At 44.1% G+C, this 21,414-nt stretch overlaps 1 protein-coding gene across 1 annotated transcript; it reads right to left on the reverse strand.

Moving 5' to 3' along the window:
* Positions 1–131: 131 nt before the first annotated feature.
* On the reverse strand, positions 132–1,616 carry olig1 (oligodendrocyte transcription factor 1). The gene has a single exon (XM_042082773.1). It carries the CDS (start codon positions 1,197–1,199, stop codon positions 402–404), a length of 798 nt encoding a protein of 265 aa, XP_041938707.1. The 5' UTR covers positions 1,200–1,616; the 3' UTR covers positions 132–401.
* Between the last annotated feature and the right edge of the window lie 19,798 nt (positions 1,617–21,414).

Here is a 21,414-nt window from a genome sequence, read left to right on the forward strand (position 1 = left end):
GAATAGTATTTTATAGAATAGTATACAGACACAGAAATGATCACAATCTTACTCTGAAGAGCTTAAACACAAATGAGCTTCTGTAAACAGATTTATTTTATTTAAGAGGCACTTTCAAAATAATGCTCAATGTCCAAGAACAATCAATACAAAGTCATTGATTGCTAGTGAATATCATGGTCAGACATTCATTTAAGCAAAGGGAAATGTCAAAAAGAAGACAAAACATTTAAGTTAGCAGCACCAACTCACATGGTGTGTAATGTCAAATGGAGTTATGATGATGTGGCATGCGATGCACCTCAGGTGTTCAATGTACCTTCAGTTCAGCTGGTGGCAAAGAAAGTGTCCCGCCAGACTGGCACATAGCAGAGACACCAGGGTCATGGTGGAGTACAGGGTCACTTTGGAAACCGTGGCCCCTGCGCGGCGTGCACCATCCTGGGTACCCTGCACACACCACAGGGGCAGAGAGGACCACCAGCCAAGCCGGCCACTGCCCCGCCGCTCGAGCCCCACACTGTCACCTCCTCCTGGGGCAGAGGAGCCGGCGGCAAGAGGGGGCACTTGGAGGAGGTGGCGGAAGCGGCGCCAGGAGCCAGGAGCGCCTCTGGCCCGAGCAGGAGCTGACCGGTGGGGGCGCTGGTGAGGAGAGGCCAGCCGCCGGCCGTGAGGAGCACCCGCGGCACACCCATGCCGCCGCCGGCACCGCCTGCACCCAGGCTCAGCTCCCCCAGCAGCCGACGCATCTCCTGCAGCGAGGAGGCCAGCAGCAGGATGTAGTTGCGCGCCAGCACCAGCGTGGAGATCTTGGAGAGCCGGCGGCCCGCCTGGGGCCCTCCATGGGGACCCGGGGAACCGGCTAGGTACGGCTGCTGATGGTGCTGCCCAGGGGCCGAGGATGAGGATGACGACGAAGAGTACGGCACCATCACCTCTCGGAGCGCGTCCATGGCCACGTTGAGGTCCTGCATGCGCTTCCTCTCACGGCTGTTGATCTTCCGACGCAGCTCATGCTGCTCCTCGGCGCTCAGCTCGCGCAGGGCTTTCCCCATCCCACGGGGACCCTGCATGCTGAGCCCCAGCCCCGGGCCTCCACCACCTCCTCCTCCTCCTGCCCCCAGAGCCCTCATTGACCTGGGCACAGGCAGGGGCTGCAGCTCTCGTTCTCTTCTGCCGGAGACGGGCACCACACTCATGCTGGCCTCTCTTATCACACGCAGGTTTGTTTGTGTGTGTGCGTGTCTTAGTCAGACATGAGAAAATGCAGCCAATGTGGTCCCCAAGCTCTTACAACCAACTGAAGATCTTCCTTCCACGGATGTTCCTCTGAGTAATCTGGCTGTAGGGGCTCTCCTTCTCTCAGGCAGAAGAGAGAACAGCTGTGAACATGGACTGAACCCCTTTGTGAGTTCTGGTACCCTGGAGAACTTTCCAGCAGGAGCATCAAAGAAGAAAAAAACAAGCAAACAAAAAAAACAAACAAATAATGAATCAAAGTAAAGCCAACCGCATTCTGTCCCTAAGAGTCAATTCCAAAGAGGCAGTTGCCCTCACACCAGAGCAGTCAGGTTGTGGAACTTTCTGCCTCTCACTAGATGGAGAGAATGAGTGAAGAGGAGCGAGGGAAGTGAGTTAAACGACGCCCTCTCTTTTGCCCTTCTGCCATGTACACACAAATACCCCTCCTCCCACACGCACAAACACACACATTTGATAATTAGCTCAAGTCTGACTCCTCCTTCCTCTTAATTACCCAAGCTTGCTTACGCACACACATACTTAGACACATTGTGAAGCCAACCATCCGTAGACCCCCCTCTCTGTCATTTCCTGTGATGTTTTGTATGCTGTGAATTTCATCACATCTGTGTCTGTAAGGGATGTGTTCCTCGGCAGTGTTCCAGATCCACCTGCCTGAAGCAATCTCTTTTATTTGTGCCGTGCACTAATCTGGCATGCTAAGTCTTTCGAACTGATGTAAATGAGTGCTTATTTCACCTTAATAAGGCCCTCTGTTCCGATGCATCTTTAATTGCACCCCCCCCCCCGCTCTCCTCTTCCCCCAGTGTAAACTCAATTAGGTAATGAAGGAGTGAACAGAAAGACAGTAGTGGAGAAGAAGACTGGCTGCCATTGAGTGGGGCTTTGGCTGAGCGTGAATGGCTGAGGAGGTGCTGAGAGGTGTTTCTGTGTTTGTTGTTGTTTGTGCATGTTGTGTGATTGTGATCATTGCTCTTTTTGCCTGATCCCCACCACCACCTAGCCACCCCCCCCCCCCCCCCCCCCCCACACACACACACACACACACACACGAGGAGTGGAGTTGAGTGGCCCGGGCTGGGCTCCAGGAACAGAGTGAAAGGAAGGATTGACTTTTAGCACAGGTGAGGCACCACCACTACACAAAGCCTCAGATGTCCCATTCATGGAAACACACACCATCACCCCACCACACACACATGCAGACAGCAACACCCCACCCCACCACACAAACACACACACAAGCATGCACACAGATACACATTCACCAAAAAGGGAGGCACTGGGGGAGGAAGGGTGGAAATGATTTTTCTCTCTCTCTGTTCTTTCTCTACATCCCTCCTTCTCTTTAACTCTCCTTTCACACCAGCCTTCTTTATACACGGCAGCCTGAACGTGAGACAGGAAGCCGGCTAGGAGAGGAGAGGGACACACTCACACACAAACAGACATCATGTTGTTCCTGAGAAGAGCAGGAGGTGGAGGAGAAGAGTCGGCCTGTGTGTGCATTTGGTTCTCGCCGGTGGGAGCAGGGGGATTTTCCTTGTGCCACCTTCCGGTCTGTATTAGACAGTCTGAATGAACACACACACACACACACACACACACACACACACACACACACACACAAGTGCACAGACACAAACTCATACCTACACGTATTAAAGCATCAGGCACCTGCACAAGGTTCCACAAATGTTTTTCCTTTGTATTTTTTATGTCATGTCAATCACCTTGAGTTTATACCTCAGTTTATACTTTCTACAGTAGGCCACACAAAAAAATCTGATATCTATAGAAAGTTAAATAATTACCACACACAGATAATGTGTGTCTATGTGTATTGTGTGTGCCTGCCCATGTGTGTGTGTGTTGTGCCCCATCCTACCCTAGCCTTGCGCTGATAAAGCTCACAAGTGATGGATTAGCATTTTTCAACTGTGTGTTTGTGCTCGTGTTTGTGAGTGTGTGTTTTCATGTCTGTGAAAAGCCAGAAAGAGAGGAAGAAAGATGTGAGAGAGGGTAAAAAAAAGTGGGGGCAAAAAGGGACACCTGCACGGACACAGAGAGGCAGAGGGGGGAGAGAGAGAAAAAGACCCTGTGAAAGAGAGAGAGAGAGAAAGAGAGAGAAAGAGAGACATGGACAGAGAGGGGGGGGGTGATGAAAAAGAAAAGGAAGAAAGAACCTGGTGTCCACCCGAAAAACAACCCTCCCTCCCTCCCTCCCTCCATCCCCTCTCCTTTCCTCCCTCCAGCTTTCGCAGGCTCAATGGAGAGGCGTTTTTACAGCGGCGTGCGCATCCGCCTCCCCTGGACAGCAGCGCGAGCCCCAGCCTCCGCCAGGCTTTTGATGGGCCCGGAGCAGTGCGGGGCCACCGGTGGATCCACGTGGGGGGAAGAGGGCTGCCTTTGTGGGAGGCTGAGTGCACTCCATCTGGGCCAGGCTGGCTCGCCAGGACAGGGTCCCTGGAACTGCACCTGGAGTTCTAAATCACCCCTTTCATATCAAAGCCGGTTTCCTGTGTGCCTGTATGAGTGAGTGTGTATGTGTGTGTGCCCGTGTGTGTGTTTGTGTGTGTGTGAGTGATGAGAAAGAGGAGGAGGACAGGAAGACATTGACGCCAAGTGGGCACAAAGCTCAGCAGCCGTCATGGGTGTAGAAGGCAGCTGAACAGAAGAGGCATCCTTCCATCCCAGAGGGCAGTGGGTCAGGGCTTCTATTCAGCCCCACAGCATCGGAGGACAGCATGTGAGGCCAGGGACACACTGCAGGGACACACGACTACCGGGTTACTGGTGCATGTGGTCAGTTAACTCCGTGGGGAATGGGAAATGTTTTCTTGCATGTTACAAAGTGTAGAAGAGTAGCAGATGTTATGTTTCCATCTGGATCTACAGTAGGCTAGCTACCAGACACAGTAAAGTGTTAGCGTGTTTTAAAAGGTATCTCTACAGCAGTTTCAATGCAGTTCCCTGTCAAAAGCAAAGTTTACATGCATGCACTCTCTCTCTCACACACACACACATTTAGAGCACTAGTTTAGCTTCTTTGTACCATGTGAAAAAGCAACCTTGACTTTTGTTTGGCTGTCTAATGTCTTTCTTTCACTTTCACATCATCCACGTCCCTGTTCCTGCTAGACTATTAGGCTAAATCTGTCACAGCCTATGTGCACAACTACTCTGCATTATTGGTCAGATATTAACAACTGCTCTTTAGTAGGTTACCGTTCTCAGTTTAATTTCATGATGTGGAACAGAAATCCATCTCACTGCTCCTTCCAGGCAAGCTCCCCAAACAGTTTACTACCTATGAGCACGTTGTTACAACTGCTGGATTTAGCAACTTGCCTGCCTGTTCAATAAATAAAAATCATGTCTTGCAACCAATCTGAGGACTTTCACAACTTTGGCAGCATCTGGCACAACTTTCCCAATCTGTGAATAATGTAATGTTTACCCTTCTTTTGTACTTTGCCTCTGATGTTATTAAGTGGCCTAATAGACTACAGATAGCCAGTCTAAATCAACCCAAAACAGAAGATCGTATTATGACCCCTATGGAGTTGCATGAGTTTAACAAAAAATGCCAATTGGGTTATGGAATGCCCCTTCTACTTTTCAGCAGCTAATGCAAGTGTTTGGTTGGGGGGGGGGGGGGGGGGGGGGGTCGATGACTCTTCGCTTATTTACTTAGAAAATGTAACTGTCCACTCCCAAGACTTTCACAGCCACCTGCGGGACTTACAGGATGCATTTCCACACCTGCTGGTGATGGGGATGAAATTGCAACCTTAGAGAGCCCGTTTTTTCCAGCTGCAGATAACCTACCTTAGCCACGTGGTTAGCCAGGAGGGGGTAGCAACAGACCCAGTGAGGACAACAATAGTGGAGCAGTGGGAAGAACCCATTACAATCTGTTAGTTGCAGCCTCCTTTAATACTGTAAGTTGCAGCTTTATGTAGCATGTACAAATATGTGCTGCGAATTTAAGGCTCACATGAACGAGTGAAGTGAAAGGAGAGAGAGAGTTGGTACAAGCAGCATGGATGGAGCGGTAACAGTGTTTGAGCTCCACTGCTGTGCTAAAATATAACAGTTTTCATGTGAAAATATTATCGAGTGGTCATATAAAGTGACACGGTTGAAATCAGTAACACGTTTGTGTTTTCATTTTGTTTGATAGTACAAGCACCGAAGTCGTGCTGCATTAAACTAAACTTAACTTTTGCTATTAGCTGGGGCTACATGGTGATGCACAGATAGGCTACACAGATGAAGACAGCTGGAAGAGCATTCAAGTGTGAGTCTAGTGCTGTTATTTAGATCATCTAGGTCGCTAAGAGTAATACCTTAACTTTTTCGAGGATTTTGTTTTGGGTGAGCAAGCCTGAACGTCAGTAACATGAGGTGAAAAGTGCTAGCTAAAAGTTATGCTCGCCCCTCCCCCACTCCGTATATGAACTGCGAGGAAAAAGGAGCTATTCATTGTTGCTGCTCACTGCCCTGCTCGGAAGAAAAACGTGCGCTTACTAGGCGTGAGTGCAACGAGTTTCTTTGGAAGTTTACCCTGCCAGCCATCAGACATCCTTGACGTGTGATCTCTGCTGTTGTATGGGTAATCATAGATATTAGAAAACTAGATACCACATTGGGCTCCAGAATGTACGTTAATAGCGACGCCATCTTGGTGGGGGCAACAATCACTGGAGGCCAATGAAGGAGCATGTGACTCTGACAGGTGTCTCTGATTGTCGGCAAGTGTTGCCCATAGACAGTAAGGTGTTTGACCCAGCAATATGGCGGTTGCGTTTACGACCACCTAATTCGAACTCGACGGACAATGCGGTATCTAGCTTTCTAATATCTATGTGGGTAATCACTGCACCACATTTCAACACACTGTTATCCACAAACACACATAGGCAACATGCGCAGCCAAACCGAACTGTCTGTGAACTGAACAAACTAACTCTGCATTGTGCGCCCACACATACACTCTCGCACTGGAAGGGACATTATACTGCTGTGCATTCCGTGCACACACGCAAGCGCTAACAGCACCCACTGAACTGAACTGAACTGTACAGCAACGGCGCTGGTACACTAACACACACACACACACAAACACACACACTGGAGTGAAACCGCCTGCTCATTCAGACTGATAGAGCAGATGCTGACTAACTGTTTATTGTGAAAGTAAGGAGTGATTTAGTCTACTTAAGTGTACTGGAATTTGTTTGTTTGTTGCAATTCTATGGAATGCCTGCCTGTTTTGAGGTAAGCTGTATTTTCTGTTAAGTTTCCTGGCCTGGTTAAAGGGAGCCATTTCAGTCGTCATAAGAGGGAGTTTGTTTCCCCAGGCTTAATGATAACGTTACATTTAAAGGGTATGGCTCATTAAGTGTCAATTCAAGCATCCAAGGTTTGATGGCGAGTTAAAACAGGTGCAAGTATTGATTTGTCATTCATTGGATTTCTTACTAGTGACTGTATGATTGAAACCATGCCATTTTGAAATTCCTGACCCAAGGGGATGTTAACCATTTTGTATTTGAATAATTTTCCTTAAGCTCTGTGTTTATTCTTGAGTAAACATTAGAGGGAATAACAGCTGTAATTTTCCATTTAATCTAGTGTATTGAGCTACTTACTAGGGCTGTCAATCTTCTTTCATAACCCAATTTGAATTTCATTCATTATTATTTTTAATAATCGAATTATATTAGAATATTTAATGCTCAAATTTTGCCTATTATTAATATTTACGATGCATCTCTATACACTGTATAAACGGGCTTATGCATTGCTAATGCCACTATAATCGGGTGGTTGACTTTGTAACCCTGTTGGAAATGTATATACAAATTTGAATACATAATTTCATAGTTTAATAAATTGAATGTAAGCTTAAAAGGTTAAGATTTATTGACCAGCAATCTAGTTATGAGTTTGCTCAATAAGAGAAATGCATATTGGGTAATGTTCATGTTTACTCAGAATAGCATTTAAAATGTTAAATATTTGTTGTTTAATAATATGTGAAAATGCTTTAAAAATGCCTGTAAGAATAGGAAGAAAGAGTTACACAAATGTTTTGTGAATTTATTTTATTTCTGAAAGTTTTGTGAATGAGCCAATGACAAGGATCAAAGGACAAGGAAGTGAGGGTGCGGGAGAGAAACGTGAAGTCAGAGAATGTCTAATAAGGGGAGAACCTTCACTCTCGGAACTCTTCCGGTGTAGTACTGCATCTAGGGGCGCTCGCGGGCGCAGTGTTTCCCCTACAGTGTATTTAACAGCGGCGCAGCGCCGCCGCTGGATTTTCAGCGCCGCTGCAACATAATATCACGAGATTCACTTAACACACTGTAAAAGCACAACGGCCAACGTCATCTCGAAATTGTTTTCTGAAAGTCTTGAGTAAGTTAAGTGCATCAAATCCGCACTTAGCCTCTCATTATTCAGGACATATATGCGGCATGATGTGTCAGGTGATTACAAGCCCAAAGACAAGTCTGCAGCCCATATGGCTAGCCTACGTTCTGAACACGGTTACATTGTTTAGCTATCCGACTGATGGGGTCTTGCTCCGCCACAGTGTAGCCTATGGTGTCATCGTTCACTTGTAGGTTACACAATAAATAGCCTACTTATAGGCCTGGTGACAATAAAAAATGATATTAGTTATATTTCATCACGAAGCTGTTTGTATGCCGTGAATTCGCTTGTAGCCTATGCCATATGTTAAGCTTGAGCAATTCCTCTGATCCAAAGCCTGCTTTGACACATTGACACTAATGTGAAACATGCATCCTCCTCTCCTAGCCTACATCAAATAAAAGAAACCAATTCATGATTACCGAAATGAATTTAACATGGGGGGAAAAAAGTTTGTTGCGATTTAGCCTACTGTTGTGATGCGGTTCTTTCTGCTGATTGGATTTACGTCCGGTGTCGTCAACTCTGAGAACTCTTGCTCCGGCTGACAATTTTATCCAGACAGCTGATTTCCCAAAGATGAGCCTCCATCAACATTCAACGACAAATTATTAAAACGTAAGTAATGCAATAGAGTAAACCAATGTGCTACAAGGTGTATGGTCTTAACGTTAATTGTAGCCTAGACTTGTAACGTTAGCGTAGGGCTACATGTAATGTTTGCATGGGAAAGCTAGGCGAACACAGTCTAGGCCTGTTTAAACTTTCTGATAGTTAAATGAAATATGAGCATATGTTGGCATATACGTATAGCCTAAATTCTGTCCACTTAGCTATAATAGGCTATCACAAACAGACCTTTTCTACGTTTGCGGCATTAGACATAGGAGCCTACATTCTCTTATCAGAAAGACGTGTTCTCATAACTTCAGCGTTCTCTTGACGGTGAGACGATCTTTTTCTGGGTTGTGCCATTTCATTTTTCTTCTATCATTTTTAACCAATAATGTAAAAGAAAGCTGAAAATGTCCACAAAAGAAACACGAAGGTATGATATAAAAAAAAAAAAAAAAAAAAAAAAAATGCGCAACAACCCCCCCCCAAAGTAATAGCACCGCTGCTGGAAAAAATTCTAGGGGAAACACTGGGGCGAGTCCAGAATGAATGGAGGTCTATGGAGCTGTACCGCTCAAAATCCACTTTTCTTGGGATATAATTTTTTTTCAAGTAATTTGAATATTGTATTCGAAAGGGGAGGCAAAGACAATACACTTGGTTGAGTATTATATTTTTTTAAAGTCACTTAATTGTTCTAAAAAGCCTTTCAAACGTGTCAATGATGTCATTCATTAGCATGATCATAGCATAGCATAACATCAATGCTAGCGTGTTATGGGCAACAACGACCCAACCTGTAAGAAAACAAAAGGACATGACTCCCGGATTATTTCACTTTTGATTGATAATCCATATCCATTTTGCGAAAAATAAAATCAAATCTGAGGGTTTCAGTTGTTAAATAGGTGAAAACAATAAATTTACCCATGTAGCTCCATAGGACCCCATGTATTTTGGACTCGCCCGCGATCGCCATCTGAGTGAACTCTGGTGAACTGCAGCCAAAATTCGGTTTGTATGGGATTAATAGAGAGTGGGGAGGCTCTCCGTAGACGGGCTCTGGTGAAGTCAACGTGAAATGGGAGTTGGGAAAGAGCACGAAAGAATAAGAGTCCAGAAGCGTGTTTGCTGAAAGAGAAATGTTTATGTAATGCACCAGTTTAGTAAAAGTGTTCAACCAGGACTCCTATACAAAGCGTTAATGGTGATAGTTTATGTTTATTTGAGAGTGGACTACTCAGCACACAAAGACAGAAAGAAGTTTAAGTTAGCTGCTGACTTAGTGGCTAGTGCTTTGCATGGACTTTGCTAACAAGCTAGCAACTAGCGACCTTGACTAGTTAAGCCTGTGTGAAACTGCGAGAAGAACGACAACCAAAGACCCCGACGGAGCCGGATAGCGTTGCCAAGTGGTGGACTTTGCGAGGTCGTCAGCTGCATGAATCTTCTCTTCAACCGTCTCCTCTTCGTTGTGAATCTTCTCGTCATATCTCCTGCTGCTGTTGCCTTTGATCCTGCACGCGTGAGGCTACATTCCCATTTGAGTAAAGGTAGCCTACCAGGGCAATTCTATGGAAAATTATGTTTTTTGTAACATCCATAACGCCAATAAAATGTGATTGTATGGTATGATGTGAATGATTACATGAAATTTGAGCATTTGCTATTTCTGGCTCAAGAATGACATGAGAAAAAATGCACAAAAAATTTATGTTATCATTCACACCATATTTCTTTTGTTTTTGCCTGTGTGGTGAAGCAGCCATTTTGTTTAAGGCTACAACGCACCCAAGCTGCATTCAGGCCTGCATCATTTGAACATTTGAAGGGTATTTCCAATTAGGCTAGGTTATTGCCGGCTTTTTTATTTTCTTGGGCCCTTGTGTTTTCATTGTGAATGTGAATGCATTTATGATTTGAAAAGCAATTTTGAAAAGACACATTTAAATACTTACCTATTTTTTCTAAGTAAATCTTTTATACTTTTTTTATAATACAGTTGTGGTGAATGACTATATTGATATTTTAAGTTAATTAAGAAAAAGAGTAATTTTGGTTAAAAAAGTGAAAGTGTTTAAAGGATGTTAAAATGTACATATTAATGCTTAAAAGTGATTTAAAGGGAAAGAGTATTTCATATAATAAGTTAGCATTACACACACACACACAAGTTAAAAACTGATAAGTTTATTAGTGAAACCCCACTTATTTGATTGATAGTATAGTTCAAGAATTCAGGATATCCACCTCTCACTATAGCCCAACATGCTAGAGAGGCGCTACAACTTGTTATATTGAACAAAAGCTCAGTCTACCAACAATATCTGTGCAACTTGAGTGGTTTCAATTTCTTTTGCACAAACACGCACACACACTGAATAAACAATGAACGCCCATACCACTACCACTTCATTGAATGCCTCTATGTTTGATGACGCCAAATTAGCAAGTATTTTCTGATTGGAGAAAAGTTTGCTTTCTTTTTTTCTATCGGCCCACGATTCCATGAACCATTATGCCTATTAGAGAAGTGACAAAAGCACCGGACATAGCCTAGAGGAGGGAGGCTTTTGGCCTAATTCTTGCCTGCTTTAGCTGCGCTGTTCATCGTCCTCGGACTGTTTACCTAGCTTGTCAGGGTGTAGCGTTATCAGATGTGCACTCAGGCTGCTCGCTGCTACATATTCTGCAGATTACGACATCGTTAGGCTAATTGTTATTTTTCCGTTTTCTGATGGAAATCCAAAAACGTTCCACACATCGCTGAAATGATGATCTCTTTACCCTGTCTAAGAAGTTGCCATCAGCCCAAGCTGCTAAACAGTAAACAACTTGCTCACTCACCTGAACATTGAGGCCATAGGTATTGAGTGTGGGGGACCTAGATCCTGTCCCACTCAGTCCTCTTCAGACTAAGTACTGTGTAACCCCTAAAAGGCGGCGGTAATAATCCCGACCGTCACATTTATCAGATAATACCGCCAATTTGGCCAGGATTTTGCAAAGATCATGGCACCACTAAACCAACTCTTGTAAGAGGGTAATAATGTAGTGAAAACACCCCAGTAGTATAGAGTGTGGAATGTGAACAGGCTTTCCACCACTTGAAGATTGCCCTGGTGAATACCCCAATTCTAGCATATAGCCTACTGTATAAATGAACTGGGGTGCCATATTGAGGCGTTCATTAGGTGAAAATAATAACTGAGACAATAATAATCCTCTAGTTCACCTACATTTAGCATGGCTCAAGGCTGTTGAGCAGTGTTGGTTATCCAAGTTGGCCAGTTATAACAACACGATAAGATATTGGCCAGGGAGGATTAACCAGAATGTCCAGGTTGCCATGGCAAGCAGGTTGACACAGTCTGCTGGAGGTGGGAAGTAGAATCCAACAGGAGGTGGAAGGAAGCTGGGCTCACCAACAGCGGCAAGACCCTGCCTTTGGCCAACTGAGAGACTGGGTGAAGAATGGGGCCCCACAAACTGCCTAGGAGAAAGAGGAAGTGTGACACTCCATGGGTGGTTGTGGGAATGGTAGCGGCTGAGCGGCCCCTTGACTACGCCAGATCTGGTTGGTGGGTATGCGTAATGTGTGAGAGGCACAAAAATTCTCATTGGTGAGCTTCACAGTCGGTTGGGGGTGCTGTGCTTCTTGTGCACCAGGCAAGCTCACCAATCAGGAGTGGCACAAATTATAGAGACATTTAGAAAATTTAACTGAATCAATTCATTGACATTCAAAAATCATAATCGCAATATCTGTCAGAAAAATCATAATTAGATATTTTCCCCAAATTGTGTAGCCCTACTCCCAACACCTTTTTTTGTAGGGGAGAAAGGGGACATTTGACACACCATAGGTGGAGGTGGTGGAGATCTTACCTGGAGAACAGCAGGTCGACCGACACCGCATTGGGCCAGATAGACACAACCGCAGTCGATTGAGGACACAAATGAACGAATGAATGAACAAACAAACAAACCATCCACCTCGACCATGCAGTGTCCTCAAGGACGGATTAAACAGATATTGCCCCCTGTTCACAATATCAAAAAAGGCCCTCCCTCCCCCTGACCGTGACATGTGCGTGCAGCCAGCGCATCTCTCTTTGCTGTCGCTGTGCAGGCTGGTGCACAATTTCACACAATGAAAATGTAGTACATTATGTCATATATTATAACTCAGGCCCACACAGAAATGAATTCCAGCAGCTGTTTTATTATTAGGCTGTAATCTCCCAGTGTGCTTTGCTGTCTAAACAGTCTACAGCAGGGGTTCCCAACCTTTTTCATTAAACGGACCGGACAACAGTTGTCATATTTCTGACGGACCGGTAGCAGGGACATTAATAGTATTTTGTGAGAGGTGGTGCTGATGATATTACGGGGGGTTCGGGGGTGTCTCCCCCAGGAAAATGTCGAAATTCTGTCTGTTAAATCCACCCTTTTAACGCAGTTTGGAAGGGGCATACAAACTTTAACAGAGCAAGCAGGGCCCATTTTCTGTCTGACTCAGGTGACGTGAACATTGGCTACCTGCATGATAAGGTTTTCACTTTACTGCTGCTTGACACTACCTTGCATGGAGACATATTTCACGTGGAGATGTTATAGCGTTTGGTAAATGGAGATGTAGATCATCTCCCTAATTAATTTCTTTGCGCAACAGCCCACATTATGCGCTCACTCCAGCGAGACGAGTGAAATAAATGTAGGCCTATTTTAAATCTGTCATCGGCATCGCCATAGGCTATTGGCTACGATATAAGCTACTGTTAGGCCTACAAGAAGTCATGATTTATTAGGCTATCCAATCGCTATGCTGTTTTCATGAACATTGCAGGAATCCACTTCATTCACCTAGCCACGAGTGGTTCAGTTTGTCAGTTTAACTTTCGTAAACACACATACACATTGAATGAGCACTCAGCCTACCACTTCCACCTAATGTTATGCCTCTATATTTTATGAATTAAGAAGTATTTATTGATCAGGAAAAGATTTAGTTTATTTTTCTTTTGGTCCGCGGTTCCATAACACCATTCAGTTGTGCCGCAAATTAACAGACAGAAGCACCGGGCATAATCTAGCCTAAATTCATGGCATTTCTTTTTTTTTTTAATCCGAGGGCCCCCATTGGCTCAGGGCCCCTGTTCACGTGCACACTTGGCACAAGCCATGATCCGTCCCTGAGTGTCCTGACTTCCTGCCTTTGCTGTCTTGTGTGTTGGCTGCTAGTTCCGATTTGTGATCAATGACATCAAATGGAATTCTGGGGAACCCCTGTTGTTGGATATAGGAGCTACTAGCAACCGAGTTTACCTGCCAGGAAGATAGAGATGGAGGGCATTGACAGTTTATCTTTTCCTGCTTCACCTGCCAGCCACCTTCAATTGACTACTGGGTACTATTAGACTAAAGGATTGTTTTTTTTTTAATTCACTTCTATTACACTATTCATTTAAATCAAGACATTTGTATTTTATGCTAAGCTATTTGTGCCTTTTGTGACTGTGTCTTAGGCATTGGTAAATTTAAGGGGGTGTCGAAAGTGAATGGGTTTCTGGTGACATAGGCCATAAGGCTGACACAAGCAGTCCACAACAGAATAGTAAAAACCTGTTTAAATATATTTTGGCCACCCTGGCTCACTGTGTTTGTTTAATGAGAAGTCTGTTTTGTTTCCTCTAAATGACATGTACAATGTAGCTGAGAGAGTTTCAGCTGCTCCGTTTCAAGCACTAAAACACAAGATAAATAAACAAACAACACAGTCTGTTTACGTGTCTCTTTACAGAAAGTCTTTCTTCTGATGTGGAAGGTCACAGCGAAGAGTTAGTGGCGAGGAGTTGGAACGTCCATTTTCAATATTCATAACCAGACCGTCCGTATTTCTTATGTCTCCCAAGTAATGTGCACACTGCCCCAACCAACTGCTCGCGAGGCACAAAACACCTTGAGGCAAGACTGGCCGACAACAGCAGCACCAAACAAACAACCTAGCCAGACCCAAAGAGGCCCGATCAGCCTCTGCTCAAGATGTGCATAACAGAAAAATAATGAGAAATTAACAGATGCCAACGGCTATATTCACCCAGCCTCACCCTGTGGCAAGACAGGTGCAAAGAGTGAAAACAATACAGTCAATGCCGGCCAGGCGATTCATCCAAAATGGACAGAATGTGTCAAAGAGGCAGAGAAAGAGAATGAGTCGGGGTGGGGTTGGGGGGGTTGATGATTGGTCTTGTTCGCTTGTGTCCGCTCTGTCAGTCTGTCCTGTTAGCAGTCGTAGCATCAGTCTGGGCCCAGGGCCACAGAGATGAGAAGATTACAAGCTGTTAATAGGGCGGAACCAATCGGCTGACGGACGGCCATTGTAATATCCCAGCATGCCTTGGGAAAGGTTGGCCTGGGAGACGGCGCGCAGCGGCCTGATCAGATGGTTTGGGGGAGTGACAGAGGCAAAAGGGGTGACCCCTGCAGGTCTTTTGTCAGGAATCCCAGATAGGCCTACATACATGCGCACATAAATACGCACACACACGCACAGACACACATGCTTTCTAAGGGCCAGTTTTGAATGATGGGCAATATTCACTTGATTCATTTGATTTCAAACTCAAACGATCAACCACATCATATACTTACAGAGATTACACACACACACACAGATACACATACACACACAAACATTACTCACACACGCAGACACTTGCACACACACTTGATTAGTCACGGCTGTTTAGTGATTGGCGCTGGTTGTCTGCTGTAGGAAGCCTGCTGTGAGGGCTCTGTGTTCATCTGACACTAAGTGCTCACAGGCATGTGCTCCTGTTTCCACCTGACCCTCAATCACACACAACAGAGCAGTGTGAAAAAGCCAGCTTCAGTTATCATGGAAATTCATTGAGTCTTATTCATGACACCCCTCACTGCAGTGAAAATACACTGTAAAGAGTGAATTATATTGAAATAACTGACACAAAAGTCGCTGCAGAGTTCTTTCAGGGAATAGATACAAAGGTATATTTAGCAGCCATGAAACAACAATGTGATGTCAAAAAACATGAAAACATGTTAGATATGATATTTTGAGAACTTTAAATTTTATAATTTAATTAAATTTAAATCAAAATCCAAATGACTTCTCCACCCTGCCCTTTACTGTTCTGCCCTATCCGTCTCTCCATCCCTACTCACGTCTGAGGTTGAGGGGGGGAGGTTGCGTGGCTGACAGTGATGTATTTACTGGTCTTCATTAACATCTTCCCAAAAGCGTCAGTTAAAATACAAGGCCTGTGTCCTTCTTCCACTGTGCGTCCCAATACAGTCCCATTCATGGCTGCCGCGCGAGAGGAGAAGAGAGGAGAGACTCCGTCATTGTGTGCCCCTTGGCCCCCCTTTCATGAGGCGAGGCTGTGCTGGATCTGTGTGTGTTTTTTATTGTGTGTTTTAGCGTTTAAAGCCAAGGCCAGGGAGAGGGTGTTTTATGGGACTCAGCGCCTTTTCGGGGGGCCCGGGCCAGAGGTGTGAACCCCGGGGGTTCAGGTTCACCCCGTCCCCCATGTAAAGGGGCAGCGAGGGCTGGCAGAGAGTGAAGGCTCATGGGATATGATGGATGAGGGGGACCCACCCTGAACATAGAGGAGAATAGTCGGTTCAGGCAAAACTGAGAAAAGGATTGCAGAGCAGAGACACTGACAGAGGGAATTTCAGACAAAAATCACAATAACACACAACGCCCACTGCTGAGATGATAGGCGAGCTCCATGAAAAAAAAAGGAAATGGAGGATAAAAGTTTAGCCTGCTTTGAAATGATAGAGCTCATTACCTTGCTTCCTGTTATCTTTTTAAGTTAAATTAAAGACATTACATCATATCTGCTAAGTTATGGTCTAGCTATGTAAAATGTAAAAGCTATGTATGTGTCTATGTCAGTATACATGTCTATGTGTGTGTGTGTGTGTGTGTGTGTGTGTGTGTCTGTGTGTGTGCGTCTCTGTGTTGTGCCATCCCAGGGAGGTCTGTTTGTGCGTCTTGTTCTCGGAAGTCCTCAGCATTAACTCCAGCTCAGCCTGATGCAGAATTGATTCTCAGGAGCTTGTCAGGCCGACAGAAACAAGTGAAGATAAACGAGAGAACAGAGGAGTGGAACAACCCCGCGCTACCACAGACAAGAGACAGAGAGAGTGCAAGAGAGAGAAAGAGGACATTCATCAGCACCTGACAGCAACCTCTCATCCCAACACCATCACACATGTGTAGAACTGGCAGGGAAAAATGAGAAAAAGAGAGACAGAGATTTGACCAAATGGTCCAAATGATCGCCATCGCTGAGTGAAACACCAGAACACACACAAAAAAATCAGTAAATCAGTGGTGGTATACTGTGCTAATCCTGTAGAACAAGCTCTGTCACCAGATTCAGCAAGGAAGAGTAGTTTTCCAAGACCTCCCGGAAAGATGCCCATTCACATTTATCTATAGATATATCGGAACTCCTCCTATTACCGTCGGTCCCATATTTCTGCCATCTTGCGTGTATGTGTCACTTAATATCCATTTCTATACAAACCAAGATGGCGGATTCCTAAAGAAACGCATCCACACCATAGGTGTATCTAAATTAGCTATGTACCAAAAATGACATTTTACCGTGACTCGAAGAGCTGTAAACAGTGTTGTAAGGCTGCGAGTACACATCGCTTGGAGCTCCAGTGGAATTTTAATTTCATGACGAGAATTCTCGGTCTAGCCGTTCATGTGCCGTTGAAACGGCGTAAATAGGCGACCCATCAGGCCAACACTATAACTCCGAGCGTGGTAAACAAAATCGGATATTTCAGGCAGTAAATGCTCCCGTTAAGAACCAAACCAGATTTTGTTCAAATCTACACACCTATGGCTACTGAAAAATGTAAGGTTCATTTAACAAATGTTATTTTGAAGTGTTAAAAAACATTGTTGTTTTAGAATTTCCGAACAAAAGTGGTGATAATTGATAACAGATAAGTTACCACGGAATTTTAAATCTTATGTGATATGACAAGCCTCAAATCCTTATATGAGGTTTTCTTTTTGAAAATATAATACTTGATCAACAATTTCATACATCAAAAAAAAATAGTTTAACATTTCAAATAATCAGTGAGAATGAGAGAAAAAGTTGTTGATGTTATTGTCGGGAAAAGGGGGGGGGGGGGGGGGGGGGGGCGGAGTAAGGACTCATCAGATCAGTTCCCTTGTGTGAGTGTTCAAGGGTGATGGAGGATAACCCACTGAATAGTGTCCAAGCAGCCACACACACACACACACACACACACACACACACACACACACACACACACACACACACACCCCTGGCCCCTGTGGTCCCTGGATCCCCGGGTGCACTTTGATGTTAAATCCTGTCCTGTCCATGTCCCCTTTCAGACGACTGCCCCGCTCGGCCAGTCATGAATATCCAAGAGTTCGCTCGCTTTACAGGATTATCTCTCTTTTCTTCACTCGCTCAAAACACTCAATGGAGACCCTTTACACTCGCTTATTCCCTCTCTCTTTCTCTTTCTTTCGCATTCTCTCTCTTTTCCAAGTCTCTTCTCCCATCTGGCTCGGTCTCCCGGTCTCTATTCGTCAACACATTGGACCATCTGATCAGAGTCCATCTTCTGTGCTTCATGGACCTTCACACTACCCCTTACCCTGAAGACTGATGCACACACACACACACAAACAAACTTTCAACTTTTTCACTTACACATGTACAGAATGAATATCACGTCGCTGACAATAAATTATCAAACAAGATCTTTTTTGTTTTAGTATTATTTGTCTGCTTTACCCAAACCTATTTCAAGTGGGATCTGGATTATTCACTCAGATTTACAGAAGTCATCGTGGATGGAAGCTCTCACTTCTGTGATCCACAGAAAAAAGAAAACACACAACACACCTGGATGCACTCATCTTTCTAGTTTGCAAACAGTCATGTGTGCAATTTGTACATGATGTGTTACATAAGTACTGGTGACTCTTTATAATCTTAATTGTGGAATTAAAAATCAGGGTGGGGAAAAGCACATCAGCAGCAATGTTTAATCAATCCTGCATGTGCCTCATCTAGGTATATGGAACTAATGGCACAATTTATGGCAAAACAAACATACATAAACCTGTCAAACATAATCAGATATGAATCACACATTGTCAAACATAAATGTCATTAGATTTAGCTGATAAGTACATGTAGTGCTGATGGTGCTAGTACTAATCTTTCCCTTCACACAATCTTTTTTGGTCTCAGAATAATTACATTTTCCACTTTTTGACATGTTTGTTTGTATGACAGTAATGGAGTACTGGATCTTATTTAATTGGTGAATTACTTGATCTGAGAGTTCCTTGTCCAGGTTCTAAATGGTTAGTTGATTTCTTGGCAGATGTGTGTGATTTTACAAATCTGTGGCCTTTTGCGTAAATATTCCAGTGACCCGAGTGTGTGCTGGCTAGAAGATGAACAGATGAAGCCAAATATAAACACAGATCTCTGGAGAAAAAAAGTCTCAGAGGAGCTTGCCACAAACCCTCACGCTCTCTCTGTTTCTATATCACCCTGTCCAACACACACAAACTCTCCCTCGTGCTCTTTCTTCCCCTATTCAGGCATATTTAAAAAGCTAAGCTCTAGCCTTTGTCCCATGAAGCTACAGATGCACTTCTTTTTATTTGTTTATTTTTCCCTCCTGCTCTCCCTTTTCCTTCTCTCTCGCTCTCTCTCTCGCTCTCTCTCTCTTAGTCTGTCTTTCATTCCCTCTCTGTCTGTATTTACCCCACCTTTGATGCATCCCTCCAATCCCTTAAGCATAATCCCTTTGGCCAACACGGCGCAACACGCCAGACTCAAAAGAGACTGCATCTGTGCACTAGATCTGGGAGATTTAGCAGCGGTGTAAGTTGTAAGTGTAAGACCGACATCTCCCCTGAGCCCGTGTATACACACTCCCACACACACGCACACACACAATCGCACTGGCACACCAACCAACATCATAAATATTCAAACCGTAAACAAGCCAATCTGTGGGATGCAGACTGAGAGAGGGGACGTGCTGGCGGCAGTGGCAGGGGTGTTCCTCTGTTCTCCAGAGCCCTGTTGTTACCCCTGTGGGCAGGGTGTTGTTGCCTGGGGTAACCAGAATAAAATAATACACACAAGTTAAATTGAAGTTTTACTTTCAGGTAGGATAGTGTGACTTATTTTTAAAAAAGATAGATGTGGTTAGTGTTACCACTAAACAGAAACAAGTGCTGAGTGCAAAATGTGATGACCATTTTGTGAAGCGTCTAATTTGTCAACATGTGAGTGTATGGGGGGGGGTATACATCCATATATACAATGACTTTAGGCTGTTGCTTTTCTGATTCATATAGTGTGGTCAATCTACCAGGTTCCTGCTGAAGTCCATTAGGCCTACCCATCAACCAGTCTTCTAGTGGAAAGCACATCTGTCATGCCACTCTCACTCATCCCATAATTACCACACTACAAATCTCCATCCTAGCTAGTCTCTCCATAGCACACACCATTTACATAAGCTGATATTTAGGCTTTGCTTATTTATTCAATTATCTACAGTTTTACTCTCCACCTCGCAGCCAATTTGGACCCACTGTGTCGTTACTGAGACCTATGAACTTCTGATCTGAGAAGCCAGTTGGTTTGGTCAGGAAAGACCCGAGTGTGTAGCTGTTTAATTGGCTGTGACATATTAACAGCAGCTAAATAATCGCACCAGAGAAGGGGTGAGTGAGCGAGAGAGCTCGTTAAGGTGGAGCGGTTCGAGATGAGGTTGCCTAATTAATTTTGAAATGTGATAGCGTGTAATTGTCATTAACTTTTTGGGTAATTGCATTTTGCGCTCGGCAAAAAGCAAATTTCTCTCTCTCTCTCTCTCTCTCTCTCTCTCTCTCTCTCTGAGGGAGAGAGGCCTATTATGTGTGGGAGGGGAGGCAGAGATTGCTAACAAGCATCTGCTCGTAAAAGAAGACCGGACACTTGAATGCCTGTTTCTTAGGTCTAATCTTGGTAATCACCTCATCCCGTTATATTATCAATATTACATTATGGAAACACACACTTTATTAATTAGGCGAAGACAGTGTTGGTTAACAAAAAGACGTTCTTATACACTTGAATGTGTAATGAATTTAGCTTGAGTAATAAAACAAATATTTCAATCCATACCTCTGGCGTATTGATACTGATAATGTGATATGTACCTATATAGATAGTAGTTCTAATTATTTACCCATCAGTTTGCAGTCGTGGGCTATAATAAAGGCTACATGAATAAAGCCTAACCTAAAAGGATTTTGTGCAGATTTGTTAATAGATTGTACTATCTGAATAGGCTACAGTTCTCAGCCGATTACACTGAGTTTATAAACTCGGCTAAGTGAAGACATTGCCTCCGGTTTAAATGTGTTCAAATCACATTATAGCATCTTTCACACCTTGTTTGCATTCTTTTTTCTTAGAGTGAGTTATCTCGTCCACTAAACGCGATCTCCCTTTAAATTGCATTCGTTTAATATGCACTGTTCACATACACAATTTATGTATATGCGCATTAAATATAATTTCCCCATGTTTTTCATAGCAACACTTGAAAAAAGAACGAACGAAAGAGAAAGAACGAAAGAAAATAAGTTTCTAGAACTTCTTTCTAGAATAATGTCCTACAGACTTCTCTAGGACATTTCATTTCACCCACTCGGGCGAAATAGTAGCCTAAATAATCCAATTGTGTCGGAAAAGAGTGACAAACAAACAAATTACGAGTATGAATATTCAAAGACCAGGTTTGTTCCATATCGTTCCAGCATTCAAAGCCCTCTGAAAACATTGCAACAGCATGCGCAATCTGCTATGCAGCTGCTCGCGTTTATTTATGTATTCCTCTGTATTCTCATTTATTCGTACTGTCAGCCCTGGCCTCGCATATCCTGGCCATCGTTTGCCTACAGATTTAGCATACCTCAAGGATTCAAAATACGCTCTCTGACTCCTAAGTGAGTCTTCCCCA

Source organism: Alosa sapidissima, chromosome 2 (assembly GCF_018492685.1).
Source record: "Alosa sapidissima isolate fAloSap1 chromosome 2, fAloSap1.pri, whole genome shotgun sequence".
Taxonomy (NCBI): domain Eukaryota; kingdom Metazoa; phylum Chordata; class Actinopteri; order Clupeiformes; family Clupeidae; genus Alosa; species Alosa sapidissima.